At 49.0% G+C, this 24,542-nt stretch overlaps 1 protein-coding gene across 2 annotated transcripts in view; it reads right to left on the bottom strand.

The window, feature by feature from the left end:
• Nucleotides 1-1,979: 1,979 nt before the first annotated feature.
• Nucleotides 1,980-24,542, bottom strand: part of pdhx (pyruvate dehydrogenase complex component X) — a 513,740-nt gene continuing 491,177 nt past the window's right edge. For both annotated transcript variants that reach the window (XM_070899330.1, XM_070899329.1), the window contains exon 11: nt 1,980-3,211. In XM_070899330.1, the coding sequence (XP_070755431.1) occupies nt 2,947-3,211 (265 nt within the window). In that variant the 3' untranslated portion in view covers nt 1,980-2,946. The remainder of the gene's footprint in view (nt 3,212-24,542) is intronic.

Raw genomic sequence — 24,542 nt, 5'->3', positions numbered from 1 at the left:
GGGAAATTGTGTTTAACAAATTTATTAGAGCTTTTGAGGATGTAGTATATTTGGATTTGCAAAAGGCATTTGATAAGGTGCCACATAAAATATTGTTATGCAAGATAAGGGCTCATGGCGTTGGGGGCAATATATTAGCATGGATAGAGGATTGGTTAGAGAGAAAACAGAGTGTAGGAATAAACGGGACATTTTTAGGTTCGCAGGTTGTTATTAGTGGGGTATCGCAAGGAACAGTGCAGGGGCCTCAGATATTTACAATCTATATTAATGACTCAGGTGAAGCAACCGGGTGTAATGTATCCAAGTTTGGTGACAATACAAAGCTAGGTGGGAAAGTACGCTGTGAGGAGGACACAAAAAGTCTGCGAAGGGATATAGACAGGTTAAGTGAGTGGGCAATATTGTGGCAGATGGAGTATAATTTGGAGAAATGTGAGGCTATTCACTTTGGTAGGAAGAATAGGACACTTTTTAAATGGTGAGATCTATTAATTGTTCATGTTCAGATAGATTTAAGTGCCCTCGTACACGAAGCAAAGAGTTAGCATGCAGGTACAGCGAGTCATTCGGAAGGCCTTTATTGCAAGGGGGTTGGAATACAAGAGAAAGGAAGTCTTGCTGCAATTGTGCAGGGCTTTGGTGAGACCACACTTGGAGTACTGGGCAGTTTTGGTATCTTATTTAAGGAAGGATATACTTGCCTGAGAGGCGGTGTAATGAAGGTTCACTAGATTGATTCCTGGGATGGAAGGGCTGTCCTATGAAGAGAGATTGAGTAGATTGGACCTATACTCTCTGGAGTTTAGAAGAATGAAAGGTAATTTAATTGAAACATAAGCTTCTATATTAATGACTTGGATGAAGGGACCGTGTAATGTAGCCAAATTTGCTGATGATACAAAGATAGATGGGAAAGCAAGTTGTGAAGAGGACTCAAAGAATCTGCAAAGGGATATAGATAGTTAAGTGAGTGGGCAAATATTTGGCAAATGGAGTATAATGTGGGAAAATGTGAGGTTATCCACTTTGGTAGGAAAAATTAAAAAATAGATTATTTAAATGTGGAGAGATTACAAAATGCGGCAGTACAGAGGGATCTGGGGGTCCTTGTACATGAAACACAAAAGGTTAGCATGCAGGTACAGCAAGTAATTAGGAAGACTAATGGAATGTTGGCCTTTATTGCAAGTATAAAAGTAGGGAGGTCCTGTACAGGGTATTGGTGAGGCCACACCTAGAGTACTGCATACAGTTTTGGTCTCCTTATTTAAGCAGGGATATACTTTTATTGGAGGCAGTTCAGAGAAGGTTCACGAGGTTGATTCCTGAACTGAAGGGATTGTCTTATGAAGAAAGATTGAGCAGGTTGGGCCTATACTCATTATTGGCATTTAGAAGAATGAGAAGTGATCTTATTGAAACGTATAAGATTCTGAGGGGGCTCGAGAAGGTAGGTACAGAGAGAATGTTTCCACTCGTGGGGACATAGTTTCAGAATAAAGGGTCGCTCATTTATAATGGAAATGAAGAGGAATTTCTTCTCTTGTGAATCTTTGGAATTCTCTGCCCCAGAGAGCTGTGGAGGCTGGGTCATTGAATATATTTAAGGCGGCGAGAGACAGATTTTTGAACGATAAAGGAGTCAAGGGTTATGGGGAGTGGGCGGGGAAGTGGAGCTAAGTCCATGATCAGATCAGCCATGATCGTATTGAATGGCGGAACAGGCTCGAGGGGCTAAATGGCCGACTCCTGTTCCTATTTCTTATGTTATTAACATTCTGGAATAAAAGAAAATGATGTGTGGGGCAGGTGGGAAGAGGTTACTGTTCATTCTTGTCTATAACTCACACCTTGCTATCAGGTCTTTAAACAAAAGTTCGTCCGTTTAAAAAAATCTATTAATGATGGGAACCTCAGAATAATTTGTACACACTTGTACTTTCTAATCCAGAATCAATCCAGAATAAGACAGCGGCTGAAGATCCAGTGATAACCACAGGTGTTATAAATTTTATTATCTTCTACAATGAACCAATGAGTGACATTATTGATTCCATAAACCTGAATCAGCGAGGTTTCTTAATATAGTCAGATATAAACTCAAAGCACTCTGAAATCCTAACTTGATTAATAAAGTATTGCAATGTATTGAAGTCGTATGGTTCATTGGACTACCCACAATCGGCTCACTTTAGCTGCGCCACAATGACCAAGAGTCACCTTGTGCATCTCCCAGTGGTCACAGGGCAGCATTGGCAGAGGGCGGGGAGCAGGTTCGCAGATGCTCGTCCTACCACTCGGCTGGAGTAGCTGTGAGACACATGAAGACGTCATGGGCTGGGGAAGGAGCAGATATAACCTAGAATAAAGAAAGCTGCCATTTAGCAACCATCCCAGTCATTTTACACAGCTGAGCACCTGATGGAGAGTTACATTCCATGAGCAGCAAGTGTTTCAAATCTACAAAAACATTGACCTCAGGCCATCAAAGAACCTTCAACAAATAAAAGTTTTGTCCTTTCAGTGGGACATCTTACTCCACAGAGAGGGGCACATTGCAGGGGATGGCGGTGGTGGGGCAGGGGGGGGGTCCAATGCTCTGCTCCTCTTCCAGCTGTGCATCCCAGACACTGCTGCACTGGGGGAATCTGGTGCTCACTGGCTTGCTGACCTCGCACTTCTTCCCCCGAGTAGAAGGAAGATGCCTGAAGTCAAGCAGTGCTGATAATGAAGAGATGATGATAGCAACCTAATGAAATAAATAACAAGCAGAAGTTTTATTTGGCCTTACATACAGGTAGCGGTCAAGGCAAGGTAGACATTCCCCTGTAACGTTACAGTACTAACAATTAAATAAACTCTCTGTGCATCGCAGGTACACTCTGAGATACCTTCCACGTTTCAGCCCAAATCCCTTGTAAAGTGAAGCTCGAGTACGGCAGCCTAGAACAAAGCAAATCGTTTTGGGTTCTCCAGGTTGAGCCTGAAGTTCTCCAAAAACTGAGATGCAAGTTCATCATCCACCACACGGCCATCACTGGACAGAGTGACCATCATCATGTCCTTCTGGCAGAGGCTGGCATTCCCTCTGTCATCTTCAGAAACCGTCAGATCATGGCGTGACTGCCCGATGGCCAGGATACAAGCCTGAGGGGGGTTAATCACAGCACTGAAACCGCTGATTCCAAACATTCCCAAGTTTGAGATACTGAAAAAAAACAGAACACAAAGAAAATTACCGTACTAATTTCTACTGCAGCCTTCAACACGCAGCTTCCTGTCGGTCAGTTGGCCACTCATGTCAGTTACCTGCTCATGTTACCCATTTGTCGTCAGTCACCCGCTCGTAATGTCACCGACAAACATGTTATGAACTTTGGCATGGAATTTTGGGCTCATCAATGTCAACACAGCCAAGCTAGCTACGAGGCTAACACTGTTACACCCTTTAAACTGTCATACATTTACCCAGTGTCACAATTAAATAAACAAAATATAAAATGCACGGTAGCCTCTATCTGATTTCTTTTGCCATTTCTCTTACCCCCACTTGTTGCTTTCTTATCCATTCTTGGGGGTGAGGGAAGGGGTGCAGCATTCTAGGGAAATGGTGTAAACCATTAAATATCAGTTCTTGTGATCCCCCTCCACTCTATTTAGCTGAAAATTAAACTCTCCCTCAGTCGCAACTGGTGGCCCGAGGGTAGAGCAGTATCACTCAATCCACTGGGCAGAGGTTGGGATGTTATATAACTAGCATGCACTTTAAATCCCTAACCCTGCCTCAGTCTTACAGTGCTTCATAATCCTTACGAGAAATTAATTTGGGTTTAATTTTTGCATGCAAGAATTACAGTATTGTGTGGATGAAATGATGTTGAAGATCAGAAGATTTTTGGTGAACAAGTTCCTTCAGCTCATTTGATCTGGATCTTCCACAATACCAGCATTACTATCTTCCATACAGCATCTGGTGCCATCTCAAGTCCATTGTAAACTGTACATGGCCAGATCTACTTTCTGTCCTATGTGTGTTCTTGTTCTCTCTCTGTCTTTCCACATGTGTGCCTGTGGTTGTTTCTCTCTGTCCGTGTGTATCGGCGGTTGTGTGTGAATCTGCGGTTGTGTGTGTGTGTGTGTGTGTGTGTGTGTGTGTGTGTGTGTGCGCGTGTTTCTCCCTGTCGGTGTGTGTGGTGTGTTTGGTGTGTGATTCATTTTATTGGTGTGTGTGGTATGTGATTCTCTCTCTCGGTGTGTGTGGTGTGTGTGATTCTCTCTCTCTCTCGGTGTGTGTGGTGTGTGATTCTCTTCTCTCGGTGTGTGTGGTATGTGATTCTCTCTCTCGGTGTGTGTGGTGTGTGATTCTCTCTCTCAGTGTGTGTGGTGTGTGATTCTCTCTCTCTTGGTGTGTGTGGTGTGTGATTCTCTCTCGGTGTGTGTGGTGTGTGATTCTCTCTCTCGGTGTGTGTGGTGTGTGATTCTCTCTCTCTCGCTGTGTGTGGTGTGTGTCTCTCTCTCTCTCTCGCTCTCTCTCTCTCTGTGTGTGGTGTGTGATTCTCTCTTTCGGTGTGTGTGGTGTGTGATTCTCTCTCTCTCGGTGTGTGTGGTGTGTGATTCTCTCTCTCTCGGTGTGCGTGGAGTGTGTGACTCGCTCTCTCTGTCGGCGTGTGTGATTCTCTCTCTCGGTGTGTGTGGTGTGTGATTCTCTCTCTCTCTCTCTCTCTCTCTCTCGGTGTGTGTGGCGTGTGTGATTCTCTCTCTCTCTCGGTGTGTGTGGTGTGTGATTCTCTCTCTCTCTCTCGGTTTGTGTGATGTGTGATTCTCTCTCTCGGTGTGTGTGGTGTGTGATTCTCTCTCTCTCGGTGTGTGTGGTGTAGATTCTCTCTCTCGGTGTGTGTGGTGTGAGAGATTCTCTCTCTCTCTCGGTGTGTGTGGTGTGAGAGATTCTCTCTCTTTCTCGGTGTGTGTGATGTGTATGATTCCCAATCTCTCTCTCTCGGTTTGTGTGCTGTGTGATTCTCTCTCTCGGTGTGTGTGATTCTCTCTCACTCTCGGTGTGTGTGGTGTGTGATTCTCTCTCTCTCTCGGTTTGTGTGGTGTGTGATTCTCTCTCTCGGTTTGTGTGGTGTGTGATTCTCTCTCTCTCTCTCGGTTTATGTGGTGTGTGATTCTCTCTCTCGGTGTGTGTGATTCTCTCTCTCTCACATTCTCTCTCTCGGTGTGTGTGGTGTGTGTGATTCTCTCTCTCTCGGTGTGTGTGGTGTGTGTGATTCTCTCTCTCTCTCGGTGTGTGTGGTGTGTGTGATTCTCTCTCTCTCGGTGTGTGTGGTGTGTGATTCTCTCTCTCTCGGTGTATGTGGTGTGTGCGATTCTCTCGGTTTGTGTGGTGTGTGATTCTCGGTGTGTGATTCTCTCTCTCGGTGTGTGTGGTATGCGTGATTCTCTCTCTCTCGGTGTGTGTGGTGTGTGATTCTCTCTCGGTGTGTGTGGTGTGTGTGATTCTCTCTCTCTCTCTCGGTGTGTGTGGTGTGTATGATTTTCTCTCTCTCGGTGTGTGGTGTGTGTGTGATTCTCTCTCTCGGTTTGTGTGGTGTGTGATTCTCTCTCTCGGTTTATGTGGTGTGTGATTCTCTCTCTCGGTGTGTGTGCTATGTAATTCTCTCTCTCGGTGTGTGTGATTCTCTCTCTCTCTCATTCTCTCTCTCGGTGTGTGTGGTGTGTGTGATTCTCTCTCTCTCGGTGTGTGTGGTGTGTGTGATTCTCTCTCTCTCTCGGTGTGTGTGGTGTGTGTGATTCTCTCTCTTTCTCTCGGTGTGCGTGTTGTGTGATTTTCTCTCTCTCTCTGTCGGTGTGTGTGGTGTGTGATTCTCTCTCTCGGTGTGTGTGGTGTGTGATTCTCTCTCTCTCGGTGTGTGTGGTGTGTGATTCTCTCTCTGTCGGTGTGTGAGATTCTCTCTCTCTCTCGGTGTGTGTGGTGTGTGATTCTCTTTCTCTCTCTCTCTCGGTGTGTGTGGTGTGTGTGATTCTCTCTCTCTCTCGGTGTGTGTAGTGTGTGATTCTCTCTCTCTCTCGGTTTGTGTGGTGTGAGATTCTTTCTCTCGGTGTGTGTGGTGTGTGTGATTCTCTCTCTCTCGGTGTGTGTGGTGTGTGTGATTCTCTCTCTCTCGGTGTGTGTGGAGTGTGTGATTCTCTCTCTCTCCCGGTGTGTGTGGTGTGTGATTCTCTCTCTCTCTCGGTGTGTGTGGTGTGAGAGATTCTCTCTCTCTCTCTCGGTGTGTGTGGTGTGAGAGATTCTCTCTCTTTCTTTGTGTGTGTGATGGGTATGATTCTCAATCGCTCTCTCTCGGTTTGTGTGGTGTGTGATTCTCTCTCTCGGTTTGTGTGCTATGTAATTCTCTCTCTCGGTGTGTGTGATTCTCTCTCTCTCTCATTCTCTCTCTCGGTGTGTGTGGTGTGTGTGATTCTCTCTCTCTCGGTGTGAGTGGTGTGTGTGATTCTCTCTCTCTCGGTGTGTGTGGTGTGTGTGATTCTCTCTCTCTCTCGGTGTGTGTGGTGTGTGTGATTCTCTCTCTCTCTCGGTGTGTGGTGTGTGTGATTCTCTCTCTCGGTGTGTGTGGTGTGTGATTCTCTCTCTCTCTCGGTGTGTGTGGTGTGTGATTCTCTCTCTCTCGGTGTGTGGTGTGTGATTCTCTCTCTCGGTGTGTGTGGTGTGTGAGTCTCCCTCTCTCTCTCTCTCGGTGTGTGTGGTGTGTGATTCTCTCTCTCTCTCTCTCTCTCGGTGTGTGATTCTCTCTCTCTCGGTGTGTGTGGTGTGTGAGTCTCCCTCTCTCTCTCTCGGTGTGTGATTCTCTCTCTCTCTCTCTCTCTCTCTCGGTGTGTGATTCTCTCTCTCTCGGTGTGTGGTGTGTGTGATTCTCTCTCTCGCTGTGTGTGTTGTGTGTGATTCTCTCTCTCTCGGTATGTGTGGTGTGTGTGATTCTGTCTCTCTCGGTGTGTGTGTTTCCCTCTCTCTCGGTGTGTGTGTGTAGTGTGTGATTCTCTCTCTCTCTCTCTCTCTCTCGGTGTGTGTGGTGTGTATGATTTTCTCTCTCTCGGTGTGTGGTGTGTGTGTCATTCTCTCTCTCTCTCTCTCTCTCTCTCTCGGTGTGTGGTGTGAGATTCTCTCTCTCTCTCTTTCTCGGTTAGTGTGGTGTGTGATTCTCTCTCTCTCGGTGTGTGTAGTGTGTGATTCTCTCTCTCGGCATGTGTGGTGTGAGAGATTCTATGTGTGTGTGTGTGGTGTGAGAGATTCTCTCTCTCTCTCTCTCTCTCTCTCTCGCTCTCTCGGTGTGTGTGGTGTGTGATTCTCTCTCTCGGTGTGTGTGGTGTGTGATTCTCTCTCTCGGTGTGTGTGGTGTGTGATTCTCTGTCTCTCTCGGTGTGTGTGGTGTGTGATTCTCTCTCTCGGTGTGTGTGGTGTGTGATTCTCTCTCTCTCTCGGTTTGTGTGGTGTGTGATTCTCTCTCTCGGTGTGTGTGGTGTGTGTGATTCTCTCTCTCTCGGTGTGTGTGGTGTGTGTGATTCTCTCTCTCTCTCTCTCTCTCTCTCTCTCGGTGTGTGTGGTGTGTGTGATTCTCTCTCTCTCGGTGTGTGGTGTGTGGGGTTCTCCCTCTCTCTCTGTCGGTGTACGTGGTTCCCTCTCTCTCTGTCGGTGTGTGTGATTCTCTCTCTCGGTATGTGTGGTGTGTGTGATTCTCTCTCTCGGTGTGTGTGGTGTGTGATTCTCTCTCTCGGTGTGTGTGGTGTGTGTGATTCTCTCTCTCGGTGTGTGTGGTGTGTGATTCTCTCTCTCTCGGTGTGTGTGGTGTGTGTGATTCTCTCTCTCGGTGTGTGTGGTGTGTGTGATTCTCTCTCTCGGTGTGTGTGGTGTGTGATTCTCTCTCTCTCGGTGTGTGTGGTGTGTGATTCTCTCTCTCGGTGTGCGTGGTGTGTGATTCTCTCTCTCGGTGTGCGTGGAGTGTGTGACTCGCTCTCTCTGTCGGCGTATGTGATTCTCTCTCGGTGTGTGTGGTGTGTGATTCTCTCTCTTTCTCTCGGTGTGTGTGTTGTGTGATTCTCTCTCTCTCTCTGTCGGTGTGTGTGGTGTGTGATTCTCTCTCTCTCGGTTTGTATGGTGTGTGATTCTCTCTCTCGGTGTGTGTGGTGTGTGATTCTCTCTCTCGGTGTGTGTGGTGTGTGATTCTCTCTGTGTCGGTGTGTGTGATTCTCTCTCTCTCTCGGTGTGTGTGGTGTGTGATTCTCTTTCTCTCTCTCGGTGTGTGTGGTGTGTGTGATTCTCTCTCTCTCTCGGTGTGTGTAGTGTGTGATTCTCTCTCTCTCTCGGTTTGAGTGGTGTGAGATTCTTTCTCTCGGTGTGTGTGGTGTGTGTGATTCTCTCTCTCTCGGTGTGTGTGGTGTGTGTGATTCTCTCTCTCTCGGTGTGTGAGGAGTGTGCGATTCTCTCTCTCTCTCGGTGTGTGTGGTGTGTGATTCTCTCTCTCTCTCGGTTTGTGTGGTGTGTGATTCTCTCTCTCTCTCGGTGTGTGTGGTGTGAGATTCTCTCTCTCGGTGTGTGTGGTGTGTGAGATTCTCTCTCTCTCGGTGTGTGTGGTGTGTGTGATTCTCTCTCTCTCGGTGTGTGGGGTGTGAGAGATTCTCTCTCTCTCTCTCTCCCGGTGTGTGTGGTGTGAGAGATTCTCTCTCTTTCTCGGTGTGTGTGATGGGTATGATTCTCAATCGCTCTCTCTCGGTTTGTGTGGTGTGTGATTCTCTCTCTCGGTTTGTGTGGTGTGTGATTCTCTCTCTCGGTTTATGTGGTGTGTGATTCTCTCTCTCGGTGTGTGTGCTATGTAATTCTCTCTCTCGGTGTGTGTGATTCTCTCTCTCTCTCGGTGTGTGTGGTTTGTGTGATTCTCTCTCTCTCTCGGTGTGTGTGGTGTGTGTGATTCTCTCTCTCTCTCGGTGTGTGTGGTGTGTGTGATTCTCTCTCTCTCTCGGTGTGTGTGGTGTGTGTGATTCTCTCTCTTTCTCTCGGTGTGTGTGTTGTGTGATTCTCTCTCTCTCTGTCGGTGTGTGTGGTGTGTGATTCTCTCTCTCTCGGTGTGTGTGGTGTGTGATTCTCTTTCTCTCTCTCTCTCGGTGGGTGTGGTGTGTGTGATTCTCTCTCTCTCTCGGTGTGTGTAGTGTGTGATTCTCTCTCTCTCTCGGTTTGTGTGGTGTGAGATTCTTTCTCTCTCTCGGTGTGTGTAGTGTGTGATTCTCTCTCTCTCTCGGTTTGTGTGGTGTGAGATTCTTTCTCTCTCTCGGTGTGTGTGGTGTGTGTGATTCTCTCGGTGTGTGTGGTGTGTGATTCTCTCTCTCTCTCGGTGTGTGTGGTGTGCAATTCTCTCTCTCTCTCGGTGTGTGTGGTGTGTGTGATTCTCTCTCTCTCTCGGTGTGTGTGGTGTGTGTGATTCTCTCTTTCTCTCGGTGTGTGTGGTGTGTGATTCTCTCTCTCTCTCTCGGTGTGTGTGGTGTGCAATTCTCTCTCTCTCTCGGTGTGTGTGGTGTGTGAGTCTCCCTCTCTCTCTCTCGGTGTGTGTGGTGTGTGATTCTCTCTCTCTCTCTCTCTCGGTGTGTGATTCTCTCTCTCGGTGTGTGGTGTGTGTGATTCTCTCTCTCGGTGTGTGTGGTGTGTGATTCTCTCTCTCTCGTTGTGTGTGGTTCTCTCTCTGTTGGTGTGTGTGATGTGTGAGATTCTCTCTCTCTCGGTGTGTGTGGTTCTCTCTCACTCTCGGTGTGTGTAGTGTGTGATTCTCTCTCTCTCTCGGTGTGTGTGGTGTGTGATTCTCTCTCTCTCTCGGTGTATGTGGTGTGTGCGATTCTCTCGGTTTGTGTGGTGTGTGATTCTCGGTGTGTGATTCTCTCTCTCGGTGTGTGTGGTATGCGTGATTCTCTCTCTCTCGGTGTGTGTGGTGTGTGATTCTCTCTCGGTGTGTGTGGTGTGTGTGATTCTCTCTCTCTCTCTCGGTGTGTGTGGTTTGTGTGATTCTCTCTCTCTCTCGGTGTGTGTGGTGTGTGTGATTCTCTCTCTCTCTCGGTGTGTGTGGTGTGTGTGATTCTCTCTCTTTCTCTCGGTGTGCGTGTCGTGTGATTTTCTCTCTCTCTCTGTCGGTGTGTGTGGTGTTTGATTCTCTCTCTCTCGGTTTGTATGGTGTGTGATTCTCTCTCTCGGTGTGTGTGATGGGTATGATTCTCAATCGCTCTCTCTCGGTTTGTGTGGTGTGTGATTCTCTCTCTCGGTTTGTGTGGTGTGTGATTCTCTCTCTCGGTTTATGTGGTGTGTGATTCTCTCTCTCGGTATGTGTGCTATGTAATTCTCTCTCTCGGTGTGTGTGATTCTCTCTCTCTCTCATTCTCTCTCTCGGTGTGTGTGGTGTGTGTGATTCTCTCTCTCTCTCGGTGTGTGTGGTGTGTGTGATTCTCTCTCGGTGTGTGTGGTGTGTGTGATTCTCTCTCTCTCTCTCGGTGTGTGTGGTGTGTGTGATTCTCTCTCTCGGTGTGTGTGGTGTGTGTGATTCTCTCTCTCGGTGTGTGTGGTGTGTGATTCTCTCTCTCTCGGTGTGTGTGGTGTGTGATTCTCTCTCTCGGTGTGCGTGGTGTGTGATTCTCTCTCTCGGTGTGCGTGGAGTGTGTGACTCGCTCTCTCTGTCGGCGTATGTGATTCTCTCTCGGTGTGTGTGGTGTGTGATTCTCTCTCTTTCTCTCGGTGTGTGTGTTGTGTGATTCTCTCTCTCTCGGTTTGTATGGTGTGTGATTCTCTCTCTCGGTGTGTGTGGTGTGTGATTCTCTCTCTCTCGGTGTGTGTGGTGTGTGATTCTCTCTCTGTCGGTGTGTGTGATTCTCTCTCTCTCTCGGTGTGTGTGGTGTGAGATTCTCTCTCTCGGTGTGTGTGGTGTGTGAGATTCTCTCTCTCTCGGTGTGTGGGGTGTGAGAGATTCTCTCTCTCTCTCTCGGTGTGTGTGGTGTGAGAGATTCTCTCTCTTTCTCGGTGTGTGTGATGGGTATGATTCTCAATCGCTCTCTCTCGGTTTGTGTGGTGTGTGATTCTCTCTCTCGGTGTGTGTGCTATGTAATTCTCTCTCTCGGTGTGTGTGATTCTCTCTCTCTCTCATTCTCTCTCGGTGTGTGTGGTGTGTGTGATTCTCTCTCTCTCGGTGTGTGTGGTGTGTGTGATTCTCTCTCGGTGTGTGTGGTGTGTGTGATTCTCTCTCTCTCTCGGTGTGTGTGGTTTGTGTGATTCTCTCTCTCTCTCTCGGTGTGTGTGGTGTGTGTGATTCTCTCTCTCTCTCGGTGTGTATGGTGTGTGTGATTCTCTCTCTCTCTCGGTGTGTGTGGTGTGTGTGATTCTCTCTCTTTCTCTCGGTGTGTGTGTTGTGTGATTCTCTCTCTCTCTGTCGGTGTGTGTGGTGTGTGATTCTCTCTCTCTCGGTGTGTGTGGTGTGTGATTCTCTCTGTCGGTGTGTGTGATTCTCTCTCTCTCTCGGTGTGTGTGGTGTGTGATTCTCTTTCTCTCTCTCTCTCTGTGGGTGTGGTGTGTGTGATTCTCTCTCTCTCTCGGTGTGTGTAGTGTGTGATTCTCTCTCTCTCTCGGTTTGTGTGGTGTGAGATTCTTTCTCTCTCGGTGTGTGTAGTGTGTGTGATTCTCTCTCTCTCGGTGTGTGTGGTGTGTGTGATTCTCTCTCTCTCGGTGTGTGTGGTGTGTGTGATTCTCTCTCTCTCTCTCGGTGTGTGTGGTGTGAGAGATTCTCTCTCTTTCTTTGTGTGTGTGATGGGTATGATTCTCAATCGCTCTCTCTCGGTTTGTGTGGTGTGTGATTCTCTCTCTCGGTTTATGTGGTGTGTGATTCTCTCTCTCGGTGTGTGTGATTCTCTCTCTCTCTCATTCTCTCTCTCGGTGTGTGTGGTGTGTGTGATTCTCTCTCTCTCGGTGTGAGTGGTGTGTGTGATTCTCTCTCTCTCGGTGTGTGTGGTGTGTGTGATTCTCTCTCTCTCTCGGTGTGTGTGGTGTGTGTGATTCTCTCTCTCTCTCGGTGTGTGTGGTGTGTGTGATTCTCTCTCTCAGTGTGTGTGGTGTGTGATTCTCTCTCTCTCTCGGTGTGTGTGGTGTGCAATTCTCTCTCTCTCGGTGTGTGTGGTGCGTGATTCTCTCTCTCTCACTCTCTCGGTGTGTGATTCTCTCTCTCTCGGTGTGTGGTGTGTGTGATTCTCTCTCTCGGTGTGTGTGGTGTGTGATTCTCTCTTTCTCTCGGTGTGTGTGGTGTGTGATTCTCTCTCTCTCGGTGTGTGGTGTGTGATTCTCTCTCTCGGTGTGTGTGGTGTGTGAGTCTCCCTCTCTCTCTCTCGGTGTGTGTGGTGTGTGATTCTCTCTCTCTCTCTCTCTCTCTCGGTGTGTGATTCTCTCTCTCTCGGTGTGTGTGGTGTGTGAGTCTCCCTCTCTCTCTCTCGGTGTGTGATTCTCTCTCTCTCTCTCTCTCTCTCTCTCGGTGTGTGATTCTCTCTCTCTCGGTGTGTGGTGTGTGTGATTCTCTCTCTCGCTGTGTGTGTTGTGTGTGATTCTCTCTCTCTCGGTATGTGTGGTGTGTGTGATTCTGTCTCTCTCGGTGTGTGTGTTTCCCTCTCTCTCGGTGTGTGTGGGTAGTGTGTGATTCTCTCTCTCTCTCGGTGTGTGTGTAGTGTGTGATTCTCTCTCTCTCTCTCTCTCTCTCGGTGTGTGTGGTGTGTATGATTTTCTCTCTCTCGGTGTGTGGTGTGTGTGTCATTCTCTCTCTCTCTCTCTCTCTCTCGGTGTGTGGTGTGAGATTCTCTCTCTCTCGGTTAGTGTGGTGTGTGATTCTCTCTCTCTCGGTGTGTGTAGTGTGTGATTCTCTCTCTCGGCATGTGTGGTGTGAGAGATTCTATGTGTGTGTGTGTGGTGTGAGAGATTCTCTCTCTCTCTCTCTCTCTCTCTCTCGCTCTCTCGGTGTGTGTGGTGTGTGATTCTCTCTCTCGGTGTGTGTGGTGTGTGATTCTCTCTCTCGGTGTGTGTGGTGTGTGATTCTCTGTCTCTCTCGGTGTGTGTGGTGTGTGATTCTCTCTCTCGGTGTGTGTGGTGTGTGATTCTCTCTCTCTCTCGGTTTGTGTGGTGTGTGATTCTCTCTCTCGGTGTGTGTGGTGTGTGTGATTCTCTCTCTCTCGGTGTGTGTGGTGTGTGTGATTCTCTCTCTCTCTCTCTCTCTCTCTCTCTCGGTGTGTGTGGTGTGTGTGATTCTCTCTCTCTCGGTGTGTGGTGTGTGGGGTTCTCCCTCTCTCTCTGTCGGTGTACGTAGTTCCCTCTCTCTCTGTCGGTGTGTGTGATTCTCTCTCTCGGTATGTGTGGTGTGTGTGATCCTGTCTCTCTCGGTGTGTGTGTTTCCCTCTCTCTCGGTGTGTGTGGTGTGTGTGATTCTCTCTCTCTCGGTGTGTGTGGTGTGTGTGATTCTCTCTCTCTCGGTGTGTGTGGTGTGAGAGATTCTCTCTCTCTCTCTCGGTGTGTGTGGTGTGAGAGATTCTCTCTCTTTCTCGGTGTGTGTGATGGGTATGATTCTCAATCGCTCTCTCTCGGTTTGTGTGGTGTGTGATTCTCTCTCTCGGTTTGTGTGGTGTGTGATTCTCTCTCTCGGTTTATGTGGTGTGTGATTCTCTCTCTCGGTGTGTGTGCTATGTAATTCTCTCTCTCGGTGTGTGTGATTCTCTCTCTCTCTCATTCTCTCTCGGTGTGTGTGGTGTGTGTGATTCTCTCTCTCTCGGTGTGTGTGGTGTGTGTGATTCTCTCTCTCTCTCATTCTCTCTCGGTGTGTGTGGTGTGTGTGATTCTCTCTCTCTCTCGGTGTGTGTGGTGTGTGATTCTCTCTCTCTCTCGGTGTGTGTGGTGTGTGTGATTCTCTCTCTCTCTCGGTGTGTGTGGTGTGTGTGATTCTCTCTCTCTCTCGGTGTGTGTGGTGTGTGTGATTCTCTCTCTTTCTCTCGGTGTGTGTGTTGTGTGATTCTATATCTCTCTCTCTCGGTGTGTGTGGTGTGTGATTCTCTCTCTCTCGGTTTGTATGGTGAGTGATTCTCTCTCTCTCGGTGTGTGTGGTGTGTGATTCTCTCTCCCTCTCGGTTTGTGTGGTGTGTGATTCTCTCTCTCGGTGTGTGTGGTGTGTGATTCTCTCTCTCGGTGTGTGTGGTGTGTGTGATTCTCTCTCTCTCGGTGTGTGTGGTGTGTGTGATTCTCTCTCTCTCTCTCTCTCTCTCTCTCTCTCTCGGTGTGTGTGGTGTGTGTGATTCTCTCTCTCTCGGTGTGTGGGGTTCTCCCTCTCTCTCTGTCGGTGTACGTGGTTCCCTCTCTCTCTGTCGGTGTGTGTGATTCTCTCTCTCGGTATGTGTGGTGTGTGTGATCCTTTCTCTCTCGGTGTGTGTGTTTCCCTCTCTCTCGGTGTGTGTGGTGTGTGATTCTCTCTCTCTCTCTCTCTGTCGGTGTGTGTGGTGTGTGATTCTCTCTCTCTCTCTCGGTGTGTGTGGTGTGTGATTCTCTCTCTCTCTCGGTGTGTGTGGTGTGTATGATTCTCAATCTCTCTCTCTCGGTTTGTGTGGTGTGTGTGATTCTCTCTCGGTGTGTGTGGTGTGTGTGATTCTCTCTCTCTCTCTCGGTGTGTGTGGTGTGTGTGATTCTCTCTCTCTCTCTCGGTGTGTGTGGTGTGTGTGGTGTGTGTGATTCTCTCTCTCGGTGTGTGTGGTGTGTGTGATTCTCTCTCTCGGTGTGTGTGGTGTGTGATTCTCTCTCTCTCGGTGTGTGTGGTGTGTGATTCTCTCTCTCGGTGTGCGTGGAGTGTGTGACTCGCTCTCTCTGTCGGCGTATGTGATTCTCTCTCGGTGTGTGTGGTGTGTGATTCTCTCTCTTTCTCTCGGTGTGTGTGTTGTGTGATTCTCTCTCTCTCTCTGTCGGTGTGTGTGGTGTGTGATTCTCTCTCTCTCGGTTTGTATGGTGTGTGATTCTCTCTCTCGGTGTGTGTGGTGTGTGATTCTCTCTCTCTCGGTGTGTGTGGTGTGTGATTCTCTTTCTCTCTCTCTCTCTCTCGGTGTGTGTGGTGTGTGTGATTCTCTCTCTCTCTCGGTGTGTGTAGTGTGTGATTCTCTCTCTCTCTCGGTTTGTGTGGTGTGAGATTCTTTCTCTCGGTGTGTGTGGTGTGTGTGATTCTCTCTCTCTCGGTGTGTGTGGTGTGTGTGATTCTCTCTCTCTCGGTGTGTGTGGAGTGTGCGATTCTCTCTCTCTCTCGGTGTGTGTGGTGTGTGATTCTCTCTCGGTTTGTGTGGTGTGTGATTCTCTCTCTCTCTCTCGGTGTGTGTGGTGTGAGATTCTCTCTCTCGGTGTGTGTGGTGTGTGTGATTCTCTCTCTCTCGGTGTGTGTGGTGTGTGTGATTCTCTCTCTCTCGGTGTGTGTGGTGTGAGAGATTCTCTCTCTCTCTCTCGGTGTGTGTGGTGTGAGAGATTCTCTCTCTTTCTCGGTGTGTGTGATGGGTATGATTCTCAATCGCTCTCTCTCGGTTTGTGTGGTGTGTGATTCTCTCTCTCGGTTTGTGTGGTGTGTGATTCTCTCTCTCGGTTTATGTGGTGTGTAATTCTCTCTCTCGGTGTGTGTGCTATGTAATTCTCTCTCTCGGTGTGTGTGATTCTCTCTCTCTCTCATTCACTCTCGGTGTGTGTGGTGTGTGTGATTCTCTCTCTCTCGGTGTGTGTGGTGTGTGTGATTCTCTCTCGGTGTGTGTGGTGTGTGTGATTCTCTCTCTCTCTCGGTGTGTGTGGTGTGTGTGATTCTCTCTCTCTCTCGGTGTGTGTGGTGTGTGTGATTCTCTCTCTCTCTCGGTGTGTGTGGTGTGTGTGATTCTCTCTCTTTCTCTCGGTGTGTGTGTTGTGTGATTCTCTCTCTCTCTCTGTCGGTGTGTGTGGTGTGTGATTCTCTCTCTCTCGGTTTGTATGGTGTGTGATTCTCTCTCTCGGTGTGTGTGGTGTGTGATTCTCTCTCTCTCGGTGTGTGTGGTGTGTGATTCTTTTTCTCTCTCTCTCTCGGTGTGTGTGGTGTGTGTCATTCTCTCTCTCTCTCGGTGTGTGTAGTGTGTGATTCTCTCTCGCTCTCGGTTTGTGTGGTGTGAGATTCTTTCTCTCTCTCGGTGTGTGTGGTGTGTGTGATTCTCTCGGTGTGTGTGGTGTGTGATTCTCTCTCTCTCGGTGTGTGTGGTGTGTGATTCTCTCTCTCTCGGTTTGTATGGTGTGTGATTCTCTCTCTCTCGGTGTGTGTGGTGTGTGATTCTCTCTGTGTCGGTGTGTGTGATTCTCTCTCTCTCTCGGTGTGTGTGGTGTGTGATTCTCTTTCTCTCTCTCTCTCGGTGTGTGTGGTGTGTGTGATTCTCTCTCTCTCTCGGTGTGTGTAGTGTGTGATTCTCTCTCTCTCTCGGTTTGTGTGGTGTGAGATTCTTTCTCTCTCTCGGTGTGTGTAGTGTGTGATTCTCTCTCTCTCTCGGTTTGTGTGGTGTGAGATTCTTTCTCTCTCTCGGTGTGTGTGGTGTGTGTGATTCTCTCGGTGTGTGTGGTGTGTGATTCTCTCTCTCTCTCGGTGTGTGTGGTGTGCAATTCTCTCTCTCTCTCGGTGTGTGTGGTGTGTGTGATTCTCTCTCTCTCTCGGTGTGTGTGGTGTGTGTGATTCTCTCTTTCTCTCGGTGTGTGTGGTGTGTGATTCTCTCTCTCTCTCGGTATGTGTGGTGTGCAATTCTCTCTCTCTCTCGGTGTGTGTGGTGTGTGAGTCTCCCTCTCTCTCTCTCTCGGTGTGTGATTCTCTCTCTCGGTGTGTGGTGTGTGTGATTCTCTCTCTCGGTGTGTGTGGTGTGTGATTCTCTCTCTCTCGGTGTGTGTGGTTCTCTCTCACTCTCGGTGTGTGTAGTGTGTGATTCTCTCTCTCTCTCTCTCTCTCGGTGTGTGTGGTGTGTGATTCTCTCTCTCTCTCGGTGTATGTGGTGTGTGCGATTCTCTCGGTTTGTGTGGTGTGTGATTCTCGGTGTGTGATTCTCTCTCTTGGTGTGTGTGGTATGCGTGATTCTCTCTCTCTCGGTGTGTGTGGTGTGTGATTCTCTCTCGGTGTGTGTGGTGTGTGTGATTCTCTCTCTCTCTCTCGGTGTGTGTGGTGTGTGATTCTCTCTCTCTCGGTGTGTGTGGTGTGAGAGATTCTCTCTCTCTCTCTCGGTATGTGTGGTGTGTATGATTTTCTCTCTCTCGGTGTGCGGTGTGTGTGTGATTCTCTCTCTCGGTTTGTGTGGTGTGTGATTCTCTCTCTCGGTTTGTGTGGTGTGTGATTCTCTCTCTCGGTTTATGTGGTGTGTGATTCTCTCTCTCGGTGTGTGTGCTATGTAATTCTCTCTCTCGGTGTGTGTGATTCTCTCTCTCTCTCATTCTCTCTCTCGGTGTGTGTGGTGTGTGTGATTCTCTCTCTCTCGGTGTGTGTGGTGTGTGTGATTCTCTCTTTCTCTCGGTGTGTGTGGTGTGTGATTCTCTCTCTCTCTCGGTGTGTGTGGTGTGCAATTCTCTCTCTCTCTCGGTGTGTGTGGTGTGTGAGTCTCCCTCTCTCTCTCTCGGTGTGTGTGGTGTGTGAGTCTCCCTCTCTCTCTCTCTCTCGGTGTGTGTGGTGTGTGATTCTCTCTCTCTCTCGGTGTGTGATTCTCTCTCTCGGTGTGTGGTGTGTGTGATTCTCTCTCTCGGTGTGTGTGGTGTGTGATTCTCTCTCTCTCGTTGTGTGTGGTTCTCTCTCTGTTGGTGTGTGTGGTGTGTGAGATTCTCTCTCTCTCGGTGTGTGTGGTTCTCTCTCACTCTCGGTGTGTGTAGTGTGTGATTCTCTCTCTCTCTCTCTCTCTCTCGGTGTGTGTGGTGTGTGATTCTCTCTCTCTCTCGGTGTATGTGGTGTGTGCGATTCTCTCGGTTTGTGTGGTGTGTGATTCTCGGTGTGTGATTCTCTCTCTCGGTGTGTGTGGTATGCGTGATTCTCTCTCTCTCGGTGTGTGTGGTGTGTGATTCTCTCTCGGTGTGTGTGGTGTGTGTGATTCTCTCTCTCTCTCTCTCGGTGTGTGTGGTGTGTGATTCTCTCTCTCTCGGTGTGTGTGGTGTGAGAGATTCTCTCTCTCTCTCTCGGTATGTGTGGTGTGTATGATTTTCTCTCTCTCGGTGTGTGGTGTGTGTGTGATTCTCTCTCTCGGTTTGTGTGGTGTGTGATTCTCTCTCTCGGTTTGTGTGGTGTGTGATTCTCTCTCTCTCGGTGTGTGTGGTGTGTGATTCTCTCTCGGTGTGTGTGGTGTGTGTGATTCTCTCTCTCTCTCTCTCGGTGTGTGTGGTGTGTGATTCTCTCTCTCTCGGTGTGTGTGGTGTGAGAGATTCTCTCTCTCTCTCTCGGTATGTGTGGTGTGTATGATTTTCTCTCTCTCGGTGTGTGGTGTGTGTGTGATTCTCTCTCTCGGTGTGTGGTGTGTGTGTGATTCTCTCTCTCGGTTTGTGTGGTGTGTGATTCTCTCTCTCGGTTTATGTGGTGTGTAATTCTCTCTCTCGGTGTGTGTGATTCTCTCTCTCTCTCATTCTCTCTCTCGGTGTGTGTGGTGTGTGAGTCTCCCTCTCTCTCTCTCTCTCGGTGTGTGTGGTGTGTGATTCTCTCTCTCTCTCGGTGTGTGATTCTCTCTCTCGGTGTGTGGTGTGTGTGATTCTCTCTCTCGGTGTGTGTGGTGTGTGATTCTCTCTCTCTCGTTGTGTGTGGTTCTCTCTCTGTTGGTGTGTGTGGTGTGTGAGATTCTCTCTCTCTCGGTGTGTGTGGTTCTCTCTCACTCTCGGTGTGTGTAGTGTGTGATTCTCTCTCTCTCTCTCTCTCTCTCGGTGTGTGTGGTGTGTGATTCTCTCTCTCTCTCGGTGTATGTGGTGTGTGCGATTCTCTCGGTTTGTGTGGTGTGTGATTCTCTCTCTCTCGGTGTGTGTGGTGTGTGATTCTCTCTCGGTGTGTGTGGTGTGTGTGATTCTCTCTCTCGGTTTGTGTGGTGTGTGATTCTCTCTCTCTCGGTGTGTGTGGTGTGTGATTCTCTCTCGGTGTGTGTGGTGTGTGTGATTCTCTCTCTCTCTCTCTCGGTGTGTGTGGTGTGTGATTCTCTCTCTCTCGGTGTGTGTGGTGTGAGAGATTCTCTCTCTCTCTCTCGGTATGTGTGGTGTGTATGATTTTCTCTCTCTCGGTGTGTGGTGTGTGTGTGATTCTCTCTCTCGGTGTGTGGTGTGTGTGTGATTCTCTCTCTCGGTTTGTGTGGTGTGTGATTCTCTCTCTCGGTTTATGTGGTGTGTAATTCTCTCTCTCGGTGTGTGTGATTCTCTCTCTCTCTCATTCTCTCTCTCGGTGTGTGTGGTGTGTGAGTCTCCCTCTCTCTCTCTCTCTCGGTGTGTGTGGTGTGTGATTCTCTCTCTCTCTCGGTGTGTGATTCTCTCTCTCGGTGTGTGGTGTGTGTGATTCTCTCTCTCGGTGTGTGTGGTGTGTGATTCTCTCTCTCTCGTTGTGTGTGGTTCTCTCTCTGTTGGTGTGTGTGGTGTGTGAGATTCTCTCTCTCTCGGTGTGTGTGGTTCTCTCTCACTCTCGGTGTGTGTAGTGTGTGATTCTCTCTCTCTCTCTCTCTCTCTCGGTGTGTGTGGTGTGTGATTCTCTCTCTCTCTCGGTGTATGTGGTGTGTGCGATTCTCTCGGTTTGTGTGGTGTGTGATTCTCGGTGTGTGATTCTCTCTCTCGGTGTGTGTGGTATGCGTGATTCTCTCTCTCTCGGTGTGTGTGGTGTGTGATTCTCTCTCGGTGTGTGTGGTGTGTGTGATTCTCTCTCTCTCTCTCTCGGTGTGTGTGGTGTGTGATTCTCTCTCTCTCGGTGTGTGTGGTGTGAGAGATTCTCTCTCTCTCTCTCGGTATGTGTGGTGTGTATGATTTTCTCTCTCTCGGTGTGTGGTGTGTGTGTGATTCTCTCTCTCGGTTTGTGTGGTGTGTGATTCTCTCTCTCGGTTTGTGTGGTGTGTGATTCTCTCTCTCTCGGTGTGTGTGGTGTGTGATTCTCTCTCGGTGTGTGTGGTGTGTGTGATTCTCTCTCTCTCTCTCTCGGTGTGTGTGGTGTGTGATTCTCTCTCTCTCGGTGTGTGTGGTGTGAGAGATTCTCTCTCTCTCTCTCGGTATGTGTGGTGTGTATGATTTTCTCTCTCTCGGTGTGTGGTGTGTGTGTGATTCTCTCTCTCGGTATGTGTGGTGTGTATGATTTTCTCTCTCTCGGTGTGTGGTGTGTGTGTGATTCTCTCTCTCGGTTTGTGTGGTGTGTGATTCTCTCTCTCGGTGTGTGTGGTGTGTGTGATTCTCTCTCTCTCGGTGTGTGTGGTGTGTGTGATTCTCTCTCTCTCGGTGTGTGTAGTGTGAGAGATTCTCTCTCTCTCTCTCGGTGTGTGTGGTGTGAGAGATTCTCTCTCTCTCTCGGTGTGTGTGGTGTGTGTGATTCTCTCTCTCTCGGTGTGTGTGGTGTGTGATTCTCTCTCTCTCGGTTTGTGTGGTGTGTGATTCTCTCTCTCGGTTTGTGTGGTGTGTGATTCTCTCTCTCGGTTTATGTGGTGTGTGATTCTCTCTCTCGGTGTGTGTGCTATGTAATTCTCTCTCTCGGTGTGTGTGATTCTCTCTCTCTCTCATTCTCTCTCGGTGTGTGTGGTGTGTGTGATTCTCTCTCTCTCGGTGTGTGTGGTGTGTGTGATTCTCTCTCTCTCGGTGTGTGTCGTGTGTGTGATTCTCTCTCTCTCTCGGTGTGTGTGGTGTGGGTGATTCTCTCTCTCTCTCGGTGTGTGTGGTGTGTGTGATTCTCTCTCTCTCTCGGTGTGTGTGGTGTGTGTGATTCTCTCTCTCTCTCGGTGTGTGTGGTGTGTGTGATTCTCTCTCTTTCTCTCGGTGTGTGTGTTGTGTGATTCTCTCTCTCTCTCTGTCGGTGTGTGTGGTGTGTGATTCTCTCTCTCTCGGTTTGTATGGTGTGTGATTCTCTCTCTCGGTGTGTGTGGTGTGTGATTCTCTCTCTCTCTCGGTGTGTGTGGTGTGTGATTCTCTTTCTCTCTCTCTCTCGGTGTGTGTGGTGTGAGATTCTTTCTCTCGGTGTGTGTGGTGTGTGATTCTCTCTCTCTCGGTGTGTGTGGTGTGTGTGATTCTCTCTCTCTCGGTGTGTGTGGAGTGTGTGATTCTCTCTCTCTCTCGGTGTGTGTGGTGTGTGATTCTCTCTCTCTCTCGGTGTGTGTGGTGTGAGAGATTCTCTCTCTCTCTCTCTCGGTGTGTGTGGTGTGAGAGATTCTCTCTCTTTCTCGGTGTGTGTGATGGGTATGATTCTCAATCGCTCTCTCTCGGTTTGTGTGGTGTGTGATTCTCTCTCTCGGTTTGTGTGGTGTGTGATTCTCTCTCTCGGTTTATGTGGTGTGTGATTCTCTCTCTCGGTGTGTGTGCTATGTAATTCTCTCTCTCGGTGTGTGTGATTCTCTCTCTCTCGGTGTGTGTGGTGTGTGATTCTCTCTCTCTCTCTCTCTCTGTCGGTGTGTGTGGTGTGTGATTCTCTCTCTCTCTCTCTCTGTCGGTGTGTGTGGTGTGTGATTCTCTCTCTCTCTCTCTCTCTCTCGGTTAGTGTGGTGTGTGATTCTCTCTCTCTCGGTGTGTGTAGTGTGTGATTCTCTCTCTCGGCATGTGTGGTGTGAGAGATTCTATGTGTGTGTGTGTGGTATGAGAGATTCTCTCTCTCTCTCTCTCTCTTGCTCTCTCGGTGTGTGTGGTGTGTGATTCTCTCTCTCGGTGTGTGTGGTGTGTGATTCTCTCTCTCGGTGTGTGTGGTGTGTGATTCTCTGTCTCTCTCGGTGTGTGTGGTGTGTGATTCTCTCTCTCGGTTTGTGTGGTGTGTGATTCTCTCTCTCTCTCGGTTTGTGTGGTGTGTGATTCTCTCTCTCGGTGTGTGTGGTGTGTGATTCTCTCTCTCGGTGTGTGTGGTGTGTGTGATTCTCTCTCTCTCGGTGTGTGTGGTGTGTGTGATTCTCTCTCTCTCTCTCTCTCTCTCTCTCGGTGTGTGTGGTGTGTGTGATTCTCTCTCTCTCGGTGTGGGGTACGTGGTTCCCTCTCTCTCTGTCGGTGTGTGTGATTCTCTCTCTCGGTATGTGTGGTGTGTGTGATCCTGTCTCTCTCGGTGTGTGTGTTTCCCTCTCTCTCGGTGTGTGTGGTGTGTGATTCTCTCTCTCTCTCTCTCTGTCGGTGTGTGTGGTGTGTGATTCTCTCTCTCTCTCTCTCTCTGTCGGTGTGTGTGGTGTGTGATTCTCTCTCTCTCTCTCTCTCTCGTTGTGTGTGGTGTGTGATTCTCTCTCTCTCTCTCTCTCGGTGTGTGTGGTGTGTATGATTCTCAATCTCTCTCTATCGGTTTGTGTGGTGTGTGTGATTCTCTCTCGGTGTGTGTGGTGTGTGTGATTCTCTCTCTCTCTCGGTGTGTGTGATTCTCTCTCTCTCTCTCGGTGTGTGTGGTGTGTGTGATTCTCTCTCTCTCTCTCGGTGTGTGTGGTGTGTGTGATTCTCTCTCTCTCTCTCTCGGTGTGTGTGGTGTGTGTGATTCTCTCTCTCTCTCTCGGTGTGTGTGGTGTGTGTGGTGTGTGTGGTGTGTGTGATTCTCTCTCTCGGTGTGTGTGGTGTGTGTGATTCTCTCTCTCGGTGTGTGTGGTGTGTGATTCTCTCTCTCTCGGTGTGTGTGGTGTGTGATTCTCTCTCTCGGTGTGCGTGGAGTGTGTGACTCGCTCTCTCTGTCGGCGTATGTGATTCTCTCTCGGTGTGTGTGGTGTGTGATTCTCTCTCTTTCTCTCGGTGTGTGTGTTGTGTGATTCTCTCTCTCTCTCTGTCGGTGTGTGTGGTGTGTGATTCTCTCTCTCTCGGTTTGTATGGTGTGTGATTCTCTCTCTCGGTGTGTGTGGTGTGTGATTCTCTCTCTCTCGGTGTGTGTGGTGTGTGATTCTCTTTCTCTCTCTCTCTCTCTCTCTCTCTCGGTGTGTGTGGTGTGTGTGATTCTCTCTCTCGGTGTGTGTAGTGTGTGATTCTCTCTCTCTCTCGGTTTGTGTGGTGTGAGATTCTTTCTCTCGGTGTGTGTGGTGTGTGTGATTCTCTCTCTCTCGGTGTGTGTGGTGTGTGTGATTCTCTCTCTCTCGGTGTGTGTGGAGTGTGCGATTCTCTCTCTCTCTCGGTGTGTGTGGTGTGTGATTCTCTCTCTCTCGGTTTGTGTGGTGTGTGATTCTCTCTCTCTCTCGGTGTGTGTGGTGTGAGATTCTCTCTCTCGGTGTGTGTGGTGTGTGTGATTCTCTCTCTCTCGGTGTGTGTGGTGTGTGTGATTCTCTCTCTCTCGGTGTGTGTAGTGTGAGAGATTCTCTCTCTCTCTCTCGGTGTGTGTGGTGTGAGAGATTCTCTCTCTCTCTCGGTGTGTGTGGTGTGTGTGATTCTCTCTCTCTCGGTGTGTGTGGTGTGTGATTCTCTCTCTCTCGGTTTGTGTGGTGTGTGATTCTCTCTCTCGGTTTGTGTGGTGTGTGATTCTCTCTCTCGGTTTATGTGGTGTGTGATTCTCTCTCTCGGTGTGTGTGCTATGTAATTCTCTCTCTCGGTGTGTGTGATTCTCTCTCTCTCTCATTCTCTCTCGGTGTGTGTGGTGTGTGTGATTCTCTCTCTCTCGGTGTGTGTGGTGTGTGTGATTCTCTCTCTCTCGGTGTGTGTGGTGTGTGTGATTCTCTCTCTCTCTCGGTGTGTGTGGTGTGGGTGATTCTCTCTCTCTCTCGGTGTGTGTGGTGTGTGTGATTCTCTCTCTCTCTCGGTGTGTGTGGTGTGTGTGATTCTCTCTCTCTCTCGGTGTGTGTGGTGTGTGATTCTCTCTCTCTCGGTTTGTATGGTGTGTGATTCTCTCTCTCGGTGTGTGTGGTGTGTGATTCTCTCTCTCTCGGTGTGTGTGGTGTGTGATTCTTTTTCTCTCTCTCTCTCGGTGTGTGTGGTGTGTGTCATTCTCTCTCTCTCTCGGTGTGTGTAGTGTGTGATTCTCTCTCGCTCTCGGTTTGTGTGGTGTGAGATTCTTTCTCTCTCTCGGTGTGTGTGGTGTGTGTGATTCTCTCGGTGTGTGTGGTGTGTGATTCTCTCTCTCTCGGTGTGTGTGGTGTGTGATTCTCTCTCTCTCGGTTTGTATGGTGTGTGATTCTCTCTCTCTCGGTGTGTGTGGTGTGTGATTCTCTCTGTGTCGGTGTGTGTGATTCTCTCTCTCTCTCGGTGTGTGTGGTGTGTGATTCTCTTTCTCTCTCTCTCTCGGTGTGTGTGGTGTGTGTGATTCTCTCTCTCTCTCGGTGTGTGTAGTGTGTGATTCTCTCTCTCTCTCGGTTTGTGTGGTGTGAGATTCTTTCTCTCTCTCGGTGTGTGTAGTGTG

This window comes from Pristiophorus japonicus, chromosome 14 (genome assembly GCF_044704955.1).
Source record: "Pristiophorus japonicus isolate sPriJap1 chromosome 14, sPriJap1.hap1, whole genome shotgun sequence".
NCBI lineage: Eukaryota > Metazoa > Chordata > Chondrichthyes > Pristiophoridae > Pristiophorus > Pristiophorus japonicus.
This window is presented reverse-complemented; position numbering and strand designations above follow the sequence as displayed.